The sequence below is a fragment of the Xenopus laevis genome, chromosome 1L (assembly GCF_017654675.1).
Source record: "Xenopus laevis strain J_2021 chromosome 1L, Xenopus_laevis_v10.1, whole genome shotgun sequence".
Taxonomy (NCBI): domain Eukaryota; kingdom Metazoa; phylum Chordata; class Amphibia; order Anura; family Pipidae; genus Xenopus; species Xenopus laevis.
The window spans coordinates 118,270,366-118,289,467 of record NC_054371.1 but is presented as its reverse complement, the minus strand read 5'-3'; the positions used below and the strand labels follow the sequence as shown (position 1 = coordinate 118,289,467).

The window sequence follows — 19,102 nt, the reverse complement described above, 5'->3', positions numbered from 1 at the left end:
AACCATTTTTACTCTGCAAATTCACTAAGGTAACTAAGTTACCTCTTTCGCCAGAGTTTCCTTAGCCACCTTAGACCAGACAAAATGATAATATGAAATTACATCCTCCTCAATCTTATGTCAGTGACATCATATCGTGCCGAAAAGTCATAATAGTTCTAAAAAAACGCTGGCGTTTTTTCATATTTTAAAACGGGTTGCCTTCAAAAGTTGTAACTATTAAAGATTTTTGTGTTAACAATTTTTTTTCAACCATTTGATGGGCATGCCACATTTGTTTTAGGGTGGGCTCATGTCTAGGGCATTAAAAGTCTTTATTTTTCTTCCTTGGAAATTTGTAACAAGTGGCCACTTCAAGCATTTGCACCATCTATAATAAAGACATATATATGACTTATATGTACTTGCCCTATTCAAATTGACCTAAGCGTAAGCGTACTAACGAAGTTTTGCTAGGCAGAAATGAACTCTAGAGAAAGTTCCCTATAAGATGCTCGCGCTGATGAAGTAACACTAGCAAAACTTCACCAACGTTCAGCTGCAGAGATGCAACTTAGTATTTTAGTGAATTAGCGTAGTAGTAGCGAATTTGCGTCTGACGAAGTGGTGCGAAGTGTGGTGGAGTCTTTGCAGGCGAAAATTCGCCCTTTAGTGAATTTGCCCCGCTGTCTTTTGAGTACAGCAAAGTTTTCTGCACAAAGTGAGCAACGCAAGCTCCAGTTCTCTATAGGAAATGTCCAGTATCGTTATTTTCAGCCATTTAGGGGCAGATTTATCAAAAGGTGAGTTTAGAGCTTAATACATAAAAATTCACCCAAGTTCTATTCATTCTATTCATTCCTAGGGGATTTTTAGAATTGAATCAATGTGTGAAAGTTATGGTTCTATAAATCCCATAGGAAAGAATAGAATGTGGGTGAGTTTTTATTTACTAAGCTGTAAACTCATATTTCGATAAAGTTAACCCTTAGAGTAGAGACTATTGTCTGTTCTTGCAAGTATTGCCGTATGAGAAGTGATTTGCTACATGCAGAGAACAGCTGAGGCTTCCCCTCTGCAGCTTTCTTATATGAGCTAGTTCCCAGTAATTTTGCCTTTCCCATTGCAGCTGTACTGTACGTAGAAAATGCTGTAATATATCCTACAACAATGCTGCCCCGCCTCCACAGAGGTATGTGCTGTTCTCTGGGCAAAAATAAGGAAATGAACACTAATTTCAACACAAACTTTTCCCTTTGTCAGTTACATTACACTTTCTGCACTGCCTGCCTGTATGAGAACTTTTCTTTTGGGTCTGGGCTGTAATGGAGTGGAGAATATCTGTTTCCTGGTCTACGGTGCTGTAAATGATCTATGTTCTAAATATGTTTCAGCAATTACTCTGAAACAAGCCAGGTCAGTAGGTAAAATGAGTCCTATTCATAATGTTATTAGTTTTGTATTCCTGCAATTTGCCTTTCCAGCTGTGTATAACTGGGCCCTTTATACCTCTTGTATATATTTTTTTACGCAATCTGCATGTTCATTGTATACACCCATTTCTTTCTGGGAAAGACAGTATGGGCATGGATACCCCCCCCCCCCCCACAACAATATTCTACTGGCTAAGGTACAGCTTCATGTGTACAATATATTCTCAGTACAGTGGAATGAAATGTAAGGTGGATAATGAATAGTTGTCTTCCTAAGTTTATTCCCTGCCCCTAACTGACAACTCTACCCGAATAATATATATAATATATAAAAATAACACTTTACATGATGAAAAAAGATTTCATGCCATGCAGCTTCCAATTTACATTCATTAAAAATGTATTTTCAAGTTATTTGCAAGTGTAATTGCTATCAAAAGCAGTATCTGTACTACTGTTTCTATTGCGAACTGCTTGTCCTAACTGTTGAAACAATATAAAAAACAATGTAGAAGTGCCTGTGTGACTACTTTATGAAAACACTGGATTGAACTGGATTCCAGTAATGCACCCTCAGCTCAAAAGGGAACAACACAACAGTTATTAACACTTTCCTTAACTGACAGTTCCAACCAATGCCTTAAAGACGACTTAGGGAAAGGAACATGGAATGTGTAATTCTATCATATGTTTTAGTTTAAGGCACTTGTTACATTATTGATAAGTAAGGAGAGTACTAACAGTGTTGTTGTGATTCCTTACCTTACCTGTTAGGGTCAGAGCACACGCTCAGATTCGAGAGATTAGTCGCCCGGCGACAAATCTCCTCTTCTTCAGGGCGACTAAACTCCCCGAACTGCCGGCTAGAATGTAAATCGCCGGCGGGATGGCACTCGTATTGTTTGTTTTCCGAAGTCGCCCGAAGTTTCCTCGTGAGGCAGTTCGGGGAGATTAGTCGCCCTGAAGAAGAGGAGATTTGTCGCCGGGCACTAATCTTCCCAAATCTGAGCATGTGCCCTGACCCTTAGCAGATATTGCATATTACTAAAGCCATGTGTTAACACAAAGGGACATCATCTGGGAGTTTGTTGAAAGCAAACTCAACATGTTCCCATCATTTGGTGGCCCATTTTACCATCATTTAGTGCCTCTAAGCCCATGATAATTATTGTATTGGGCAACTAGTTGACGTTCAATAAAGGTGGCAATGCATTTTTATCAAGCTGAAAAGTCACCTTTTCAAACTGATAACCCTGTGCAGCATTTGCCAAAAGTGACAGCCTGGTGTCCAGAGAAGACAACGAAGATAAAGACAAAGACAGAAGAACAAGCAGTAAGGAAAGTTCCAGGAGCTAATCCTAAAAATTATCTGAAAAAAACCCATAATCCTGCCAGAAGAACATTATATAAGTACATTATACGTACTGTAGGTCAGTTCACATCACTATGTACATGTCTAAAATAAAGACAAAGATCAGATAAAGTATATCACCAATTTAGCAGGATTTAAAAAGAGCAAAGTAAAACCAATGAAATGTTCACATTGCTCTTGCTTTTGAGTTTTGAATCCTGTGATTGTCAAGGAAAGTGGATTGGTGACATGCACTGAAGATATAGAGAAGCAGACATAGCAATATTGAAAAACACAAGCAGTGGTACATATTCAATAAATAATATCTTAAAGTGCCCGATTATAGTTACTTTTGCTTTCATGAACATTTAATAAAAATGTACTTTTGTGTTTGGTTTTATAGTTTATATTTTCAAGTTGGATGAACCCAGTTCATTGCATGTGGATTTAAAGAATAAGCATACAAACGTATATATAGAAGGTCATGGCGAGGACCTGGATCGAACCAGTGGTGGTTGGTGCCCAGATGGCCAGCTCATTTTATGACACAGGACTTCTTTTAGTGGTGAAGACACACTACAACCAATCATCTTTATCTTCTAACAGCACCAGTGATGATCAACTGCAGAATGCCATTTCAAACTTTTACCTGATCCACAATCTGATCTTGTCACTGACCCCATTTCTTTCTGCCTACGTTCTGTCCAACATTGGTGATAAGAAGAACAGAAAGGTCCCAATATGTGTGCCACTACTTGGCTACTTTGTATCACGGATGTTTCTTCTCTTTGTCATTCTATTTAATTGGCCCATAGAGGTCATGTATGGCTCTGCTGCTCTGAATGGTTTGACTGGCTTTTTTACCACGTACTGGGCTGGAGTTCTGGCAATTGCATCCCTGGGCTCTTCTGAGAGCAAACGATCAGTTCGATTTATTATCATTGAACTGGTCTATGGAGCCGCTGGTTTTGTAGGCAGTTTGGTATCTGGCCATATATTTAAGAATTTTGAAATTGCAAATCAGAAAGGTTCTGTCCTGGTAATCCTCAGTCTTTGCTTTTATGCCTTCTCTCTATTGTATTGTCTATTTATTTTTAAAATCCCTAAAATTGAAGGAACTGGACCAGAATACTCTAGGCAGAGACTAAACAGTGAAACACAAATTAGCCCCAATGTACCAACAGAAACTTCCACATTGCTCATGAAAGATCCAACTGAAGCATCAGCAGTAGTAGAAAACAGTGCAACCATGACTTATTTTTCGAAGCTTTTCCTTTTCCTCCTCTTCTTCAGTGGCATCTTGTATAATGCTGCAGTAAGTGGTGCTGTGGACGTGCTTCCCTTCTTTATCATTAATAAACCCCTAAACTGGGGTGCAGTAGAAGTTGGTTATGCTAACGCTGCTGGCTACCTCATATTTGTCACAAGCTTTTTGGGAGTATATTTTTTCTCTAAATGTTTACCAGATTTCATCATGATTGGAATTGGCATTTTGTCCTTCAGCCTTGGTATATTCATCATGGGATTTGTGCAATGGACCTTCTTGTTTTATATTGGTAAGTTACAAACAAGTAATTGCAAATCTGCTATAACCATATACATGTTCTCATAGTAAATATTTGGTTGGTCAAAAGGGCCAGGGGAGCACCAGTCGATACTAATGTATACCTATAGCAGATCCTTCCATATTACTTGCTAAACAGAGCTCTACATATAGTATATTTGCTTTTAAAGAAATAGAAAGCTCTGAATTACGGAAAGGCCATCTTCAATAGACTATTTTTTTTTTTTTTTTAAATAATCAAAATTTTTTTAAAAGATTTCTTTTTTCTCCATAATAATAAAACAATACCTTGTACTTGATCCAAACTAATATATAATTGAGCCTTATTAAAAGCAGAACCAGCCTATTGGGTTTATTTCATGTTTACATGATTTTATAGTAGACTTAAGGTATGAAGATGCAAATTACGCAAAGATCTGTTATCCAGAAAACCCCAGGTCCTGATTATTCTGTAGGTAGAGTCACGTGGGTATTTGAGGACTTGCAGGTTGGGTTTCACATTTGTGTACATCACTGACGAAGGGGGCAGGCGGCCCCTGAAACGTTCGATTTTTTGTACTCCGCATAAAATTTGGAGGTACCTCCGGGTACACCGCATTTAGTGCAACTTTTTTCTACTTTTGCTTCTGATCATTCTGGACAACAGGTACCATACCTTTATCTAGAAATAAGAAAGTTAAAACCATCTAAACAAATACCAGCATCCTCCCATGGGCTTCCCATAGCTACCAGAGGTTGCAAAACAACAGACGCTTCAAAATGGGACTATATTTGGTATTTAAAATACATTATTATGTTTAAACTATTTCTGTTTATAATGTTATTTATGTTTATTTGAAAGCTCGAGCTGTAATGATGTTTTCACTGATACCTCTACCAACGATTAGATCTGTAATATCCAAACAAGTGCGAGGAACATCCTATGGTGAGTCAATTTCATATGCAAATATTTAAATATGTAACACTTGTCTGGATAGACCTTTTGCTCTAGTAGTATTATTGCCTCCTTAATTCTTAAGGAAAGTGACATAACACAGAGAGATAAGAGAGCAAATACTTAAAAAAATCCAATTTCATGTACCTGAAAGAGCATATTTTTTTGTACTTTGTGCTCTCACCATCATAACATTTCCCTTGAGGGTTTTGCCATCCTTATCTGTGTTTAATGCTAAAGTATTTGAGGGTATTTGAACAGAAAAGAATGCCTGCGCAAAGAAAAATAGGAATGGAATTTAAGCTTTCTGAAGTTTCTTTAGCAACATAGCTATTATGCCAACAATACTGGCATCTCTGGCAATGTGAAAACTCCCACTGATATATTTGTGGGTCCCAGAATGCCTTGTAATGAATTCATTATACAGCAACCCTGCACCCAACACTGAATGACCTCAGTGTCATCGTCAGGTAGGAATCACATCAAAATGAATAGATTTCATATATCCTTCAACATGCATTGTAGTCACGTGTCAAGATAAAATAGACACAAATGTTACATGTATTGAAGCCATTCATTAAAAGGTACTTGTGTCTAGCCTTCGATATGGTTGCTCTGAGCACCATTGAATATAACCTTGCTTCTGATGGTTCGTGTGAAAGTCCACCTATTGAAGCTGAGGAACCATGGAGCTACCGCATCCCTGAACGTGGAGATTGTTTCAAGATTCCAAAAATGGGCTGTGTTAATGGACCCACCAGAATTGTGCATGTGATATGGGATTCTGTGTTCCAGCAAATCAAGACATTGAGGGCAGGCCGACTAAAATCAGATCAGACACACAGTAGAGGCTTTTGAGCCAGGAATATAAAAGACAATATTGCATGCAGTTTGCAGTTGGCAATCTGAGTCTTCTCAACAGCTGCCCAACTAATATCTGTCTAAAAGTCACCCTGATATATTTTGGGCTGGTTATAAAATCCCATGATGACCACATCATCTGCATAATGATGTGTTCATCTCCTATTGGGCCTCCCTAAGATCTTTGTTTGATGCAATCATTGTTCTGCAGTCAAATAATCAGGTCATGCCAAGTCTTGGTGGTGGGATGGGAATCAGTAGGTATAGACATGAGTGCTTTTTTGTTAGTTCACCTGGTCATGAAAATGAGCTCAAGTTCTTCTGATCGTTTTTTCCCTTTTTCATTTTCAGGTAAAGTCTTTGTTGTACTGCAGCTTTCATTATCTCTCACACATGTGATTACTTTAATTGCATTTACCAAGCTTTACCAAGCCTCACTTGACTGGTTCCGCGGATTCTGCTTTATCCTGGCAAGCATAATTGCTCTGCTCAGCCTCATTCCTATCAGGTGAGTATACAGGCAACATCCAGGAGCTCAGAATAGTGCTAAATTGTCTGTTAAAAAGCTGCAATCTTAAACTTAGCGATTAATGAAGTACAGAATTCAATGCCTATTGCATGTAAAATGCAAAAATACTTCTGGAAGGCTTGCAAGTTTGGACCTCACTGAGGGGACAAAGACCAAAGAGGAGTCTTCTCCTCTCCACCAACTTTTCTCCCATTTTAAGTGTTTTACATCCCAAAATCTGCATTTGTACACCTTTCTATGATTACAGTGGGTCCTTATTGTATTGTTTTGGCTTTATATGTATTGGCAGTCATGACACTCATGTCAGGAGAATCTCGTTACAACTCATACCATAATAAATATTGCTGCAATTTTATTATCCTTCATATTATTGTACAGTTCTGGGATCCGTTATCTGGAAACACGTTATCCAGAAAGCTCCAAATTACGGAATGGCTGTCTCCCATAGACTCCATTTTATCCAAATAATCCAAATGTTTTAAATTGATTTCCTTTTTCCCTGTAATAATAAAACAGTTCCTCATACTTGATCCAAACTAAGATATAATTAATTCTTATTGGAGGCAAGGCCAGCTTGTTGGGGTTATTTAATGTTTACATGATTTTCTAGTAGACATAAGGTATGAAGATCCGGATTATGAAAAGAGCCATTATCCAGAAAACCCCAGGTCCCGAGCATTCTGAAAAACAGGTCCCATACCTGTATTATCTTATTAAGATAATACAGGTAAGAAGTAAGTATTATTTGTCACTGCATTGGCAATTCAGTTGTAAGCATAGTTGTGGAGGCATCACAAGCTTTATCATCTTATTTTATACATTTTCTCTTATCTGCATTTTACTGACATGGTCTCCTTCAGGTCAGATTGTGACCTAAATACGTCTGTGAAGATAATCTGATTTAAGGGATTGTTTAGAGATGTTTGCAGTCTTTGTGCCAATGTCTTTATCCAAGAATATTAGCACCGGGTTTTTGCTCTATGTTCCACTTTAGTAACACAATTGAGAACTACTAATAAATAGGTAGGGCAAAAGTTTTGAAATGATAGAAACTACTCTATATATAATCAGGAAAATATAGGGATGCCCCAAATCCAGGATGTGATTTGTGATTTAGCCGAATTTAAGCCTTTTTCAGCAGGTTTCAGATTTTGGCTGGCCAAAACCTGAATCTGAACCCTACAAAATGTGAAAAATTTGCGGCATGCGCAGTCAATTTCTAGGCACAAGGAATATTTGGATTCAGTTCAGTATTCACCCAATTCTGAAGAAGAGGAATTGGAATTCACCCGCACCCTATAAGAATAATCAATGCTAAGGATCAAGTACAACTTATTGCTTTATTATTACAGAATTTATATAAAGAATTTAAGAATTTTTGGCTTAAAATTGACTCTACCGGAGATGGCCTTCTTGAAAGTAAGAGCTTTCTGGATAACAGGTTTTTGATAATGGATCCTGTACGTGTGCAAGCAGTAAATGCAGTACATCACAATTCACCCTGCTAATAGAATAACTAAGGGGCCGATTCACTAAGCTCGAGTGAAGGATTCGAATGAAAAATACTTCGAATTTCGAAGTATTTTTTGGGTACTTCGACCATCGAATGGGCTACTTCGACCTTCGACTACAACCTTCGATTCGAACGAAAAATCGTTCGACTATTCGACCATTCGATAGTCGAAGTACTTTCCCTTTAAAAAAAACTTCGACCCCCTACTTCGGCAGATAAAACCTACCGAAGTCAATGTTAGCCTATGGAGAAGGTCCCCATAGGTTTGCTAAACTTTTTTTGATCGAAGGATTTTCCTTCGATCGTTGGATTAAAATCCTTCGAATCGTTCGATTCGAAGGATTTAATCGTTCGATCGAACGAAAAATCCTTCGATCGATCGAACGAACGTTTAGCGCTAAATCCTTCGACTTCGATATTCGAAGTCGAAGGATTTCAATTCGAGGGTCGAATTTCGAAGTATTTTTGACTTCGAAATTCGACCCTTAGTGAATCTGCCCCCTAATGTATAAATATTAACCCACTTCTTTTTCTCTTCTCCTTAGCATTGCAGCATATATGCGTCGGTCAAGACCACCAATATGAGCCGTGCAATAAACTGAATTTGCTGAAACCTTTGCACTTCTTTGTCTTGAAATGAAATAAAAAACTTACTAATACTGTTTTTTTTAAATTTCTCTGCCTCATTTCAAGATATTTATTGTTAGACTACAAGTTTTGACTCACGGGGGGGGGAACAATATTAGAATAACAAGTGAAATAAATGTATTTTATATCTAGTAATCACCTCACATTGACATTGACAGCCCTGCTGTTAATAGAAAACTGTTTGATTGCTGTGGGTTACATCAGTTCAGTGTCCCAAGAAATTTATAATAAACCTTGGTAACTATGTGTGTTCTCAGCTGCACTTGTGGTTAATGATACATTGTAGAAAACAAATTCAAAAATAAAAGCACATATGATTTCTCATGGAACTGTATACTAGTGAAAAGGACACATACAAAAAAAGATGAAAATGCGATGTTAAAATTAATTTGGAAAATCATGTTTAACATACATGTAGGGGTTATTTATTAAAGGTCAAGTTGTGTTTTCTTGAAAATTTTGAGTTTTTCAAGCTCAGTTTCACTAAAAAAAAAAACTATAGAATTTTCAAGGTTTATCATGTCCCTAATCAGAAAATAATCCAGCTAAAATATGTTTTATTCATGTAAAAGTCAATGGCAGAGGTCCCTTTAACCATTTGAAGATGTTTTTTGCCTTCATGATTTTCGGTTGTTTTATACTGGTTTGCGCTCGAAAACTAGATAAATTTGTGGTATTCGAGGTTTTTTAGCCTATAAAGTTGATAAATTCAAGGTGTTTGAGTCTTTTCCCTGATTGAATTCAATCAAGTTTTTTCATTACTAAGCAAACATTCGAGTTTGTTTAAATTTGAGTTTATTTGAGGTAGAACAAACCTCACAAATCTCACAAACTTGACCTTTAATAAATAACCCCAGTAATGTACAAATAAACAGTTGAAGAAAAGTTAATGAAAAGTTAAATTCTAGCTAGAATTACAAAATGACACTTTGTTTCCCTTCCACATGACTGCCACTAGAGGGTAGATTTGTCCCTCTGTTTACTATTATGGATTGCTGAAATAGGCGAAAACCAGGAAAAAAACTGAACAAAGTTTGCCACTTTTGACTTTGGCTCATCTGAGCAGCAATATAGTTGAATGCAAAATCTTCCATTGGTGACATTGCTCTGAGTATCGAGAACATAGATGCTACTTCCCTAAAAGGTACGTGAAAGGGTGTAGATCCTGTTTAAACACTGAGACGTGGCATTTAGACAGGAAGCTCTGGCAAACATCCTTAAAGGGCCCCTAACACATATTATGTACGTTCATTGTTATGCAGCATTTGTCATTGAAACATATTTGTGCTTCCTTCACGGTTTCTTTCTTCAGCATCAGGCATTTTTAAAATAAATATACTATACAAGACACAAAATGCATAGCAGCCAGTGCTGCAAGAGTCAAGGATAGTGCCTTGATGTTAATTAATATTTAGATATAGCCAGATACCAAACTGCCAGCATTTGTGATTCCTTTCCATTTTTTATGTAAATATGATACATGTTCACCAGAATCTAAAGTGGATTACGCTTCCCGAAATCCATTCAATGAAATATCTACAAATTGATGAGATATTGAAATCTCTAAAATCTTACATCTGAGTGTTTGAATAGAATGGGAAGATTTAAAAGGGAGGATGGAAATATCAACATTTTAATGAAAGCCATCCGTCCTAATAGGTTAAGAGTACCAAAAATAGAAGGAGAAGGAGAAGGTGCACACCCTTTTAAATCGAATTACAGGGTGCTAATCCATAGGTGACTCCCCATAAGGGTCTCCATAATGATATACAACTACTGCAGATAATGGATAGCACACCCGATTTGAAAAACCAAAATGTATTTATTGCAAAAAAGAAGAAAAATATAAACAAAGAAAATACACAAAACATAATCAAAAATGAGCCCAACGCGTTTCGACCTTAAGGGTCTTCATCAGGGGCACAAAATAAACAAAAAATAAAAAAGGCAGAACGAGTCTTTGTGTCATTTTATAATCCATGCTGAGTACATGCAATGGTAATCCGGCGTCTGACGTCACTTCCGCCCCCCAGCTCTTAGGGGGTAAAGCAGCATCACCTGGGCTGCTCCTGTAGGTTTAAACAAGCGGAAGTGATGTCAGGAGCCTGATCTTCATCTGTGACCGCTTATTATGTATCCAGAAAACGATAGAGGCAGGATGGACGCTAGAATGGAACACATTTGCGTTCCAATAGGATACCCAGGTGATGCTGCTTTATCCCCTAAGAGCTGGGGGGCGGAAGTGACGTCAGACACCGGATTACCATCGCATGTACTCAGCATGGATTATAAAATAACACAGACAGTAAGACTCGTTCTTTTTGTTTATTTTGTGCCCCTGATGAAGACCCTTAAGGTCGAAACGCGTTGGGCTCATTTTTGATTTTTGATTATGTTTTGTGTATTTTCTTTGTTTATATTTTTCTTCTTTTTTGCAATAAATTAATTTTGGTTTTTCAAATCTGGTGTGCTATCCATTATCTGCAGTACTAATAGGTTAAGAGGACAGGTCATCTATTAATTACATTCATATTATTTTACAGTACAGTATTTTACAGTACCAGTATTCTGCTATAAAATGTGACCGTGAGCTATAATTATGTTGAAATTTTAACGTCTGGACTCGTGTTCTCCTAGGAAGCTGTGCACACAAGAAAGAGGAAGCCTCTCTGAGTTCCCAGTATCTCGCATGGTGACTATAAATTCACAGTTAAACAGTTCATCTGCAGGGTAATGTTTTGTGTGTTTAAGGCCTTTTTTCCAAAATGAATTAATATATCTAAAAACCAATATAGAGAGGACTGTTTTATTTTCGTTGCCTATAAATAGAGAAATGGTCATGCTAAGGACTTGGATTGAGCCAGTAGTGGCTGGTGTCCAAATTGCCAGCTCTTTTTATGACACTGGGCTCCTGATGACAGTCAAAAATTACTATAACCAAACCATCAGACCTTCTAACAGCTCAAGCGATGATGAACTTCAGAAAGCGATCTCCAACTTCTACATCATCTATAACGTGGTCATGGGGTTGACACCTTTGCTGTCTGCTTATATCCTGGCTAAAATTAGTGAGAAAACAAGTATAAAGGTTACTATCTGTGTGCCATTGATGGGTTACTTGATATCCAGGATGTTTCTCCTCTTTGTGATTTTATTGGATTGGCCCATTGAAGTCATTTTTGGCTCGGCTGCTTTCAATGGTTTAACTGGCTGGTTCACCACCTATTGGGCTGGGGTAACGGCTTGGACATCGATGGGATCTTCAGAAAGCAAGCGGTCTTTGAAACTCTTTATCATTGAGCTTGTGTATGGATTGGCCGGTTTTGCTGGGAGTTTGGTATCTGGCTATATCTTTGTACATCTAAATATTAATCAACATCAAGGCACTATCCTTGCCTCTTGTAGCACTGGCTGCTATGCATTTTGTGTCTTGTATAGTATATTTATTTTAAAAATGCCTGATGCTGAAGAGTGGAACGCGGAAGGCAACTCCACCGAAGCCCTACATGAATCCATCAACTCTGACTATACAGAGCAAAGTAGATTGTTAGGTGACACGCCATCAGATAACACACACAAAAACCCAACTGATGTGTCATTTTCTAAATGTGTCATCAAATGTATGTTTGTGAGTGCCATTGTATATAATATCGCTGTAACCGCAACTGATGATGTCATTAATGTCTTTGTGCTGAAAGAACCATTAAGCTGGGGCCCAGTTGAAGTTGGATATGGCAATGCCGTAGCTTACATGACCTACATCACCAGTTTTTTTGGAGTTTATATTTTCTCAAAATGTTTTGGAGATCTGGGCTTGATCATTATAGGAATGATCTCGTTCAGCTGTGGGATTCTGATCATGGCTTTTGTGCGCTGGACTTACCTATATTACATTGGTAAGTGGAAAATCACTTGTATAAAATGGTTTTTGTTTAAGCCCTGTCAATAACATCATAAGAAAGTTCAATGCATGTGGTAACACATAGGCCTGATACTGTATTAGTGTTTCTAGTAAATCTCTACAATGGATATCATTTCACTTCTTTCTTTTCCCTTCTTAGTATTTGACTAATTGAAATATTTACAAAAGTTATTATATTCATTTTAGTTCGATAGTTTTATAGGCAGGTGGTTATAGGCTACAGTCAGTGATCCCCAACCAGTAGCTCACGACAACATGTTGTTCTCCATGCCTTGGATGTTGCTCCCCGTGGCCTCAAAGCAGGTGCTTAGTTTGGAATTCCAGGCTTGGAGACAAGTTTTGGTTGTATAAAAACCAGGTGTAATGCTATATAGAGCCTCCTGTAGTCTGCCAGTCCACATAGGGGCCACAAAATAGCCAATCACAGCCCTTATTTGACACCCCAGAAACTTTTTGCATGTCTGTGTTGCTCCCCAACTCTTTTTATTTTTGAATGTGGCTCACGGGTAAAAAAGGTTGAGGACTACAGCTATAACCGAGTGTTGCTGGAAATAGGTCCATGCAAAATGGGCCTTAATTCAATTGTCCAATTCCCTAGATTTCCTAGATTCTGTCAGGGAGAGAGATATCATAAAGCTATGCCAAAACACAGTAGGTGCTTCCCTATATTTAGGTAAATTCAAAGGTATATAGTCATCCTTACTACTTTCACCAGTGTTACCAGCAGTTCCTTCAACTGTAATTATACCAAGACATGATTTATCATTTAAAGTTTTCAGTTTATGTTTATCTCTACGGAAATGCTGCAGATCATGCTAGGCTCGTGATAAAACTAAAGCCACATCAGTGAACTTCCTATTTTTGCTGCATGCATTGGTAGGATAGTCTCACAATAAATGCAGGATTAGCACAAACTTTTTTTTTTTGCAAGATTATGATTCATTTTAATGTGACTGCAATGGATTTAACACAACAACAGTTTGATCACAAGTTGAAATTTGATCAGTTAGGAAAACTGCAATCACATTCACAATTTGCAAGTGTGCTGGCACTGATCTACTCTGCTAAAAATCCCCCCCCAGCCCACTTTTACTATCATTGGCAGACTGCAGTGGCAGGGGCCCACCAGAAAAACCTTGACTGCAGGCCCACTCTTTAAATTTTTTTTCCCTAATTTCTTCATTCACTTTATTCTCTAATACACTTCTCCTTACATATTATCCTCTATCCATCCATCCATTTATTCTCATTGTTCTCATATAGAAATGGAGACTGGCCATAGTATAGGCATACAAGGCAAATTCCTAGAAATATGATAGGTAGGGGCACAGATGGTCACATGTGTAATCATTCTCCAACCTTTTACCCCTCTTCATATACTATGGTATATTTACTTCCATTATCTAAAGCCTACCTTATCACATTTTAAACTTCCAACATTTTTTTAGACTTATCTGATGTTATTAAACTATGTATTTTCATACTTTGACCTCTGAGCTGATTATATTAGGTCTACATCTAATCTAAGATTTTATTTTTTTTTGTAGCACGGGCTGTGATGCTGTTCTCGCTGATCACTACACCAACAATCAGGTCAATGATTTCCAAACATGTTAAGGGATCATCATATGGCAAGTTTTAACAATTTGACATCCATGTCACCTCCAGGACCCAGTATCGAGGTTGACGCTCTTTTTGTTGGTGTAGCTGCCCAATCTTGCTGGGCAGACTAAGAGGGGCATTTATTATCCCACCCCCAGGCAGAATTGCAAGAGTATATGCCTTAGAGGTCATTCATAGAATACTTGGGGTAATAGAGGTGCTCTACATGGCATGGAAAATAAAATAACCCATACAAACTGCCCTTCATGCATACAGTGCTGCTGAACGCAGGCAAGGCTGTATTTATTGGGGCAGCTGCAGGCCTCAGTGCTCTGAAACAGAGAGTTGAGACCAGTGACAATGTGGTATTTTGCATTTTTGCACTTTGCACACAGCCTTTCCATTAAATGACTCCTTTGAAAAGCTGGGTTGTTGCTTGCATTCCCATATATAAGCTTTTACCAACAGTACTCCTGCACAAGTTTGGAAGCCTGTACTGTATCAGGTGCTTGGTATGATGTGGGTAAGATTTTTTTTTTTTTAAATAATCTCAATTACAGTGTATTATAATGTATTTCCTTAAAGATGGTTCATCGGATTGCTCAGCATTTTATTACCTATAGTTACAATATATTAAATTGTGTAAAGGAGAAGATCTAAGTGGGTTATTACTTGATCTTCAGTACTTAAAGTGGAACTAAAATCTAAAATAGAATAATACTAGAAATGCTGTTTTTTGTATACTAAACATAAACATGAAGTTACTGCACCAGAAGCCTAATAAAACAAATGATTTATGCTTTCAAATTTGGTTACAGGGGGTCACCATCTTGTAACTATGTTAAATATCTTTGACCAAGGCCAAGACCATGCACATGCTCAGTGTGGTCTGGGCTTCTGTTGGGAGGCTAAGCTTAGGGATCATCATAAATTATCAAAACAGCACAATAATATCTGAAGCTGATACAACAAAACTAATTAATAATCAGAATAGACAGACTGCACTGGGTCCTATTTTGTCATGTAATCTAAAATGGCTTTTATAGTTTTTGTATTGTTTAATACAAACTTTCTCCAACTCTGCAGAACCAGTTGCTGCAGCAAAAGAATCCTTTAATAAAAATCCCAGTTTATCTGTTCAAATCTGGCTCCATGATCTCTGTCCCTTCCACTGGAGTTGGAAACATCAAAAGAGATGTAAAGGCAAAAATAAAATCCAATACAAATCTCTACACAGTTGTCGACTGCTCTACAGGGAAACAAACAAAGCTGCTTGAATACTGGGAAGTAAGGTGGGGGAGGCCTCCACCTGCTATTTGAAAGTATGATTGTTTTCCTGCAGAGCAGTTAGGGACCATCTGAATTTTCCTATCCACAGCAGTCAGAGCAAGTAAAACGAAGGGGGAATTTCACTGTCTACAGTCAGGTTTCTTATAAAAACAGTAGACATTTTTTAATTAAAGTATACTGGAGATTTATTTTTTTGCATTCAGTCAGGTTTCTTATAAAAACAGTAGGTATTAGTTAATTAAAGTATATTGGAGATTTATTTTTTATTAAAGAAAGTAAAAATGGGATTTTATTTTTTTTAGCCTTTACATCCCCTTTAATAAGGACAATGAAGAAGTGTGGTTTCTGAGTAAAGTTGAAGGTTTGCTGAATGAACAAGATGCATCTCTTTTGCAGGCAAAGTCTTCGTGGTGCTTCAGATGGCCATAGAAGTGATTTCTGTGAGTTCTTCTGCTGGATTTAATAAACTATATCAGGCTACACTGGACTGGTACAGTGGATTCTGCTTCTTTGTATTCTCTGCCTTGGGATTTCTCAGCATCATCCCTGTCATGTGAGTAACAAGTGTGTACTTTCCTTTATTTATTTCCTCTCATAAACCTTTGGCATTTACAGTCACATAAGTAATATCGGCAAAAGCAGTCTTGGGTGGATTAAAAACTTCGAAATACAAGCTCAAACAACTTGAAATACAAAATATACCCTTTTATACCAAGCACTGAAATGAGCGCTAATGCACAGTGCTAATACAAAGCGTTGAGTGACTCTGTGAAAATAATTTGCGAAACGGCAAAAAATTAGCGAAATGCATTGAAGTCAGTGGGCGTCAATTTTTTTTACGCATGACAATTTTGTACAAAATTTTTCAGTTTTTTCTTGTGGCAACTTTTTTTGTCTCTGCAACTTTTTTGTTCAAATGCATTAAAGTCAATGGGCATTTTTTCCTCATGGTGACTCTTTTTGTTGCAGCAAATTTTTGTCTCAGTTGGTGAAATGCTGAATTTCGCCGCAAATCTATGGCCGGCCAAAAAATTCGCTCATCACTACTAATACTCATATTCATGGTGTGTTCCATGGGCAGAGAGTGATTTTTGTGTTTGGGTGTATACTATTTAACCCCTTCCTTGCCAGGACTTTTTGGTCTTGCAAGTCTGTTTATGTCCAGTAAATACATGACATGTCATAAATCAAACTATTGTGCTGGCAGTCAGGTCCCTAATAACTAACACTCCAGACTTGAATATTTTTGTTCGGTGAGTAAAAGAAGATTTTTTATTATTTCTGTTTTATGAAGACCTTCCGTTAGTACCCCCGTAAGTAAGCATAATCTATCTACATTGCAAGGACCAAACAAGGGGTAGCTTCATTTTCCCAGATTTTTTCTTCAATTTACTCAGACAAAGCCCACTAAATGCATTTGGCTGAGTGTTGTAGTTGAACACTAGCTTGGGGCTGCAGGGTGAACCCTGAAAGCGGCTGAAATGGTGGGTTTGGGTTGGATCAGTGCATACTAATAGTAATGGGTAATAACATAGCATCCCCACCACTGAATAATTTGTGATGCGTTTGCATTTCAACAAAAGCACAAGATACTGGCACTGCAAGCACAGAATGAGTTCTGACACCCCAAGCACATGATATAGTGAGAGACATTGGGTTGAGGTACCACGAGGACATACGTTATGATGCAGTGGCTCTGGGTGTATACACAGAAGAATGCAGATACAGTATGAGCAGAGGGGCTGTTTCATGGCCTGCACTTATTTACAGTGTGGCTGTTTACTCTATTTGACATCTTATTTCTTTTTATTCTGCTTTCCACTATCACCTACGCATTCCAGCTTTGTTTTCACCCCTTCCTTTCTGTTTTGTTTCTGGTATGCATCTAATCTATTTTCCCTTCTATCCCCTTGTATTTTTTGTTTTGGCTAACCTTGCATTTTGTTGACACCCCCCAGGCTAGGGTGCTAGCCCTCTCACACTTAACCAGGAGACATCTAAATATTCATAGAAGTAGGCACAGAGGGATTGGAAAGGAAGACAGATTTCAGGGACTTCAGCTTTGTAAATCCTGGTCCTGCCACTATGGAATTGGCTAGGCTGAAGGAAGGTTCAAATGTCCATCTTCAGCCTTGCAGCTGAACAGACTAACGGTGGCCATAGATGTAACAATTACAATCTTTCCATCGACCATGCAGGGAAGTGCTAGCCTATGAAAAATGACCATAGGTAAACAGCTAGGGACCACCATATGGGGTATGGTGGATTACCAATTTTATGATCATTACTAAAAAAACTCTGTTTTTGTAAATATATGAACTTGCACTGATATTAAAAGTCTGAGTTTATATAAAAAGGAAACTTTATCTACGAAAAGTAAACAAACCTATACAAATTTTGTTGAGTGCATAGCAGCTAGAACTTTCCAACACAAAAATAATTGTGTATTAACAAAGCAAGGAAGTAGACTGGATTCCATGAAAAATTATTTTGATTCAAAGCTAACTGTTGTTTATTTTGTCAGAATTTCTGGATTCAGGGACACTTACCAAGGTTATCACATAAGCCTCTTGCTTTGTGTTATGTGCCATTTCTGCATTGCTAGTGATCTGCACATGACTCTGCTGCAGTTCAGCGACTTTACACTTCCCACTAAATGGTTCCTTTTTTTTCTCTCACAAACAGTATAACAGTCTGCAAGCAACGTCACACAAGTACCACACAAGAGAATGTCAGTAATGAAAGGACCAGCAAAACAACTGCCCAGACATGATTTTTCCTTCAGAGGCTGTATCAGTTGTTACAGTTATTTTTATTGTATATTAAGATAAACTTGTTGCTTCTTCATTTTGTTTTGTCATTGGACTATTTGATTTTTATTATTTTAGCACTTAGATGGGTTAGATGTGAATCTACATTAAATAACACATCATCAATATAAATAAATCATGGGAAACAGCATCCAGCAGAACATTCTTACAGTTGTGTCCTCATTTTTAACCATTTAGTATCTATTAGTCTTTGTATTTTCTATATTAGGTCACCCTATTTTGTATAGCAAGCCTGAAGATAGAGAGTATTTTAAGAAGATCTTACTTAACAGTTTTAAATATAAATAACATTATACGGTTCCTTTACAGCCTCAAAGACACTGTGCAATGTGCAGAAAACAGCATATATATAATAGTAAAGATGTTCTAAATACATTTTTAGAAAATAGCATTTTAGATTAAGTAGATGGACCTGTTATGTAGTATAAACATGGTAATGTAATACATTTTTTATGACCACCACTTACCACTTATTTTTAAACCATAAATGCAGGAAAAGTTTCTTACCTTCAATGCATATTGAAAGTGGTAAATATAACAGGGAACTTGTCTCTCCAATACTCTTCCGTATAATTCATCTGATTCAACTGATCAGTACAAAGATTTGCAAGATGGAGTGAAGTCATATTTCAAGTTATAGTATTG

The 19,102-nt window shown here is 37.5% G+C and overlaps 2 protein-coding genes across 2 annotated transcripts; both read left to right on the top strand.

Moving 5' to 3' along the window:
- The first annotated feature begins 398 nt into the window (after positions 1 to 398).
- On the top strand, positions 399 to 8,823 carry slc46a2.L (solute carrier family 46 member 2 L homeolog). Its single transcript, XM_018256453.2, has 5 exons — positions 399 to 1,395; positions 3,167 to 4,319; positions 5,169 to 5,252; positions 6,474 to 6,630; positions 8,710 to 8,823. Exons 2-5 carry the CDS (start codon positions 3,248 to 3,250, stop codon positions 8,747 to 8,749), a joined length of 1,353 nt encoding a protein of 450 aa, XP_018111942.1. The 5' UTR covers positions 399 to 1,395; positions 3,167 to 3,247; the 3' UTR covers positions 8,750 to 8,823.
- An 836-nt stretch (positions 8,824 to 9,659) lies between these two features.
- LOC108713384 (thymic stromal cotransporter homolog) lies at positions 9,660 to 18,597 on the top strand. Its single transcript, XM_018256450.2, has 5 exons — positions 9,660 to 9,956; positions 11,450 to 12,708; positions 14,282 to 14,365; positions 16,023 to 16,179; positions 18,312 to 18,597. Exons 2-5 carry the CDS (start codon positions 11,646 to 11,648, stop codon positions 18,397 to 18,399), a joined length of 1,392 nt encoding a protein of 463 aa, XP_018111939.1. The 5' UTR covers positions 9,660 to 9,956; positions 11,450 to 11,645; the 3' UTR covers positions 18,400 to 18,597.
- Positions 18,598 to 19,102: the final 505 nt, after the last annotated feature.

Coding starts and splice junctions, on each gene's coding strand:
- slc46a2.L (XM_018256453.2), top strand. CDS start 3,248: ATGGCGAGGACCTGGATCGAACCAGTGGTGGTTGGTGCCCAGATGGCC. Junction 4,320..5,168: donor GACCTTCTTGTTTTATATTG/GTAAGTTACAAA, acceptor TTTATTTGAAAG/CTCGAGCTGTAATGATGTTT. Junction 5,253..6,473: donor AGTGCGAGGAACATCCTATG/GTGAGTCAATTT, acceptor TTTCATTTTCAG/GTAAAGTCTTTGTTGTACTG.
- LOC108713384 (XM_018256450.2), top strand. CDS start 11,646: ATGGTCATGCTAAGGACTTGGATTGAGCCAGTAGTGGCTGGTGTCCAA. Junction 12,709..14,281: donor GACTTACCTATATTACATTG/GTAAGTGGAAAA, acceptor TTTTTTTTGTAG/CACGGGCTGTGATGCTGTTC. Junction 14,366..16,022: donor TGTTAAGGGATCATCATATG/GCAAGTTTTAAC, acceptor TCTCTTTTGCAG/GCAAAGTCTTCGTGGTGCTT.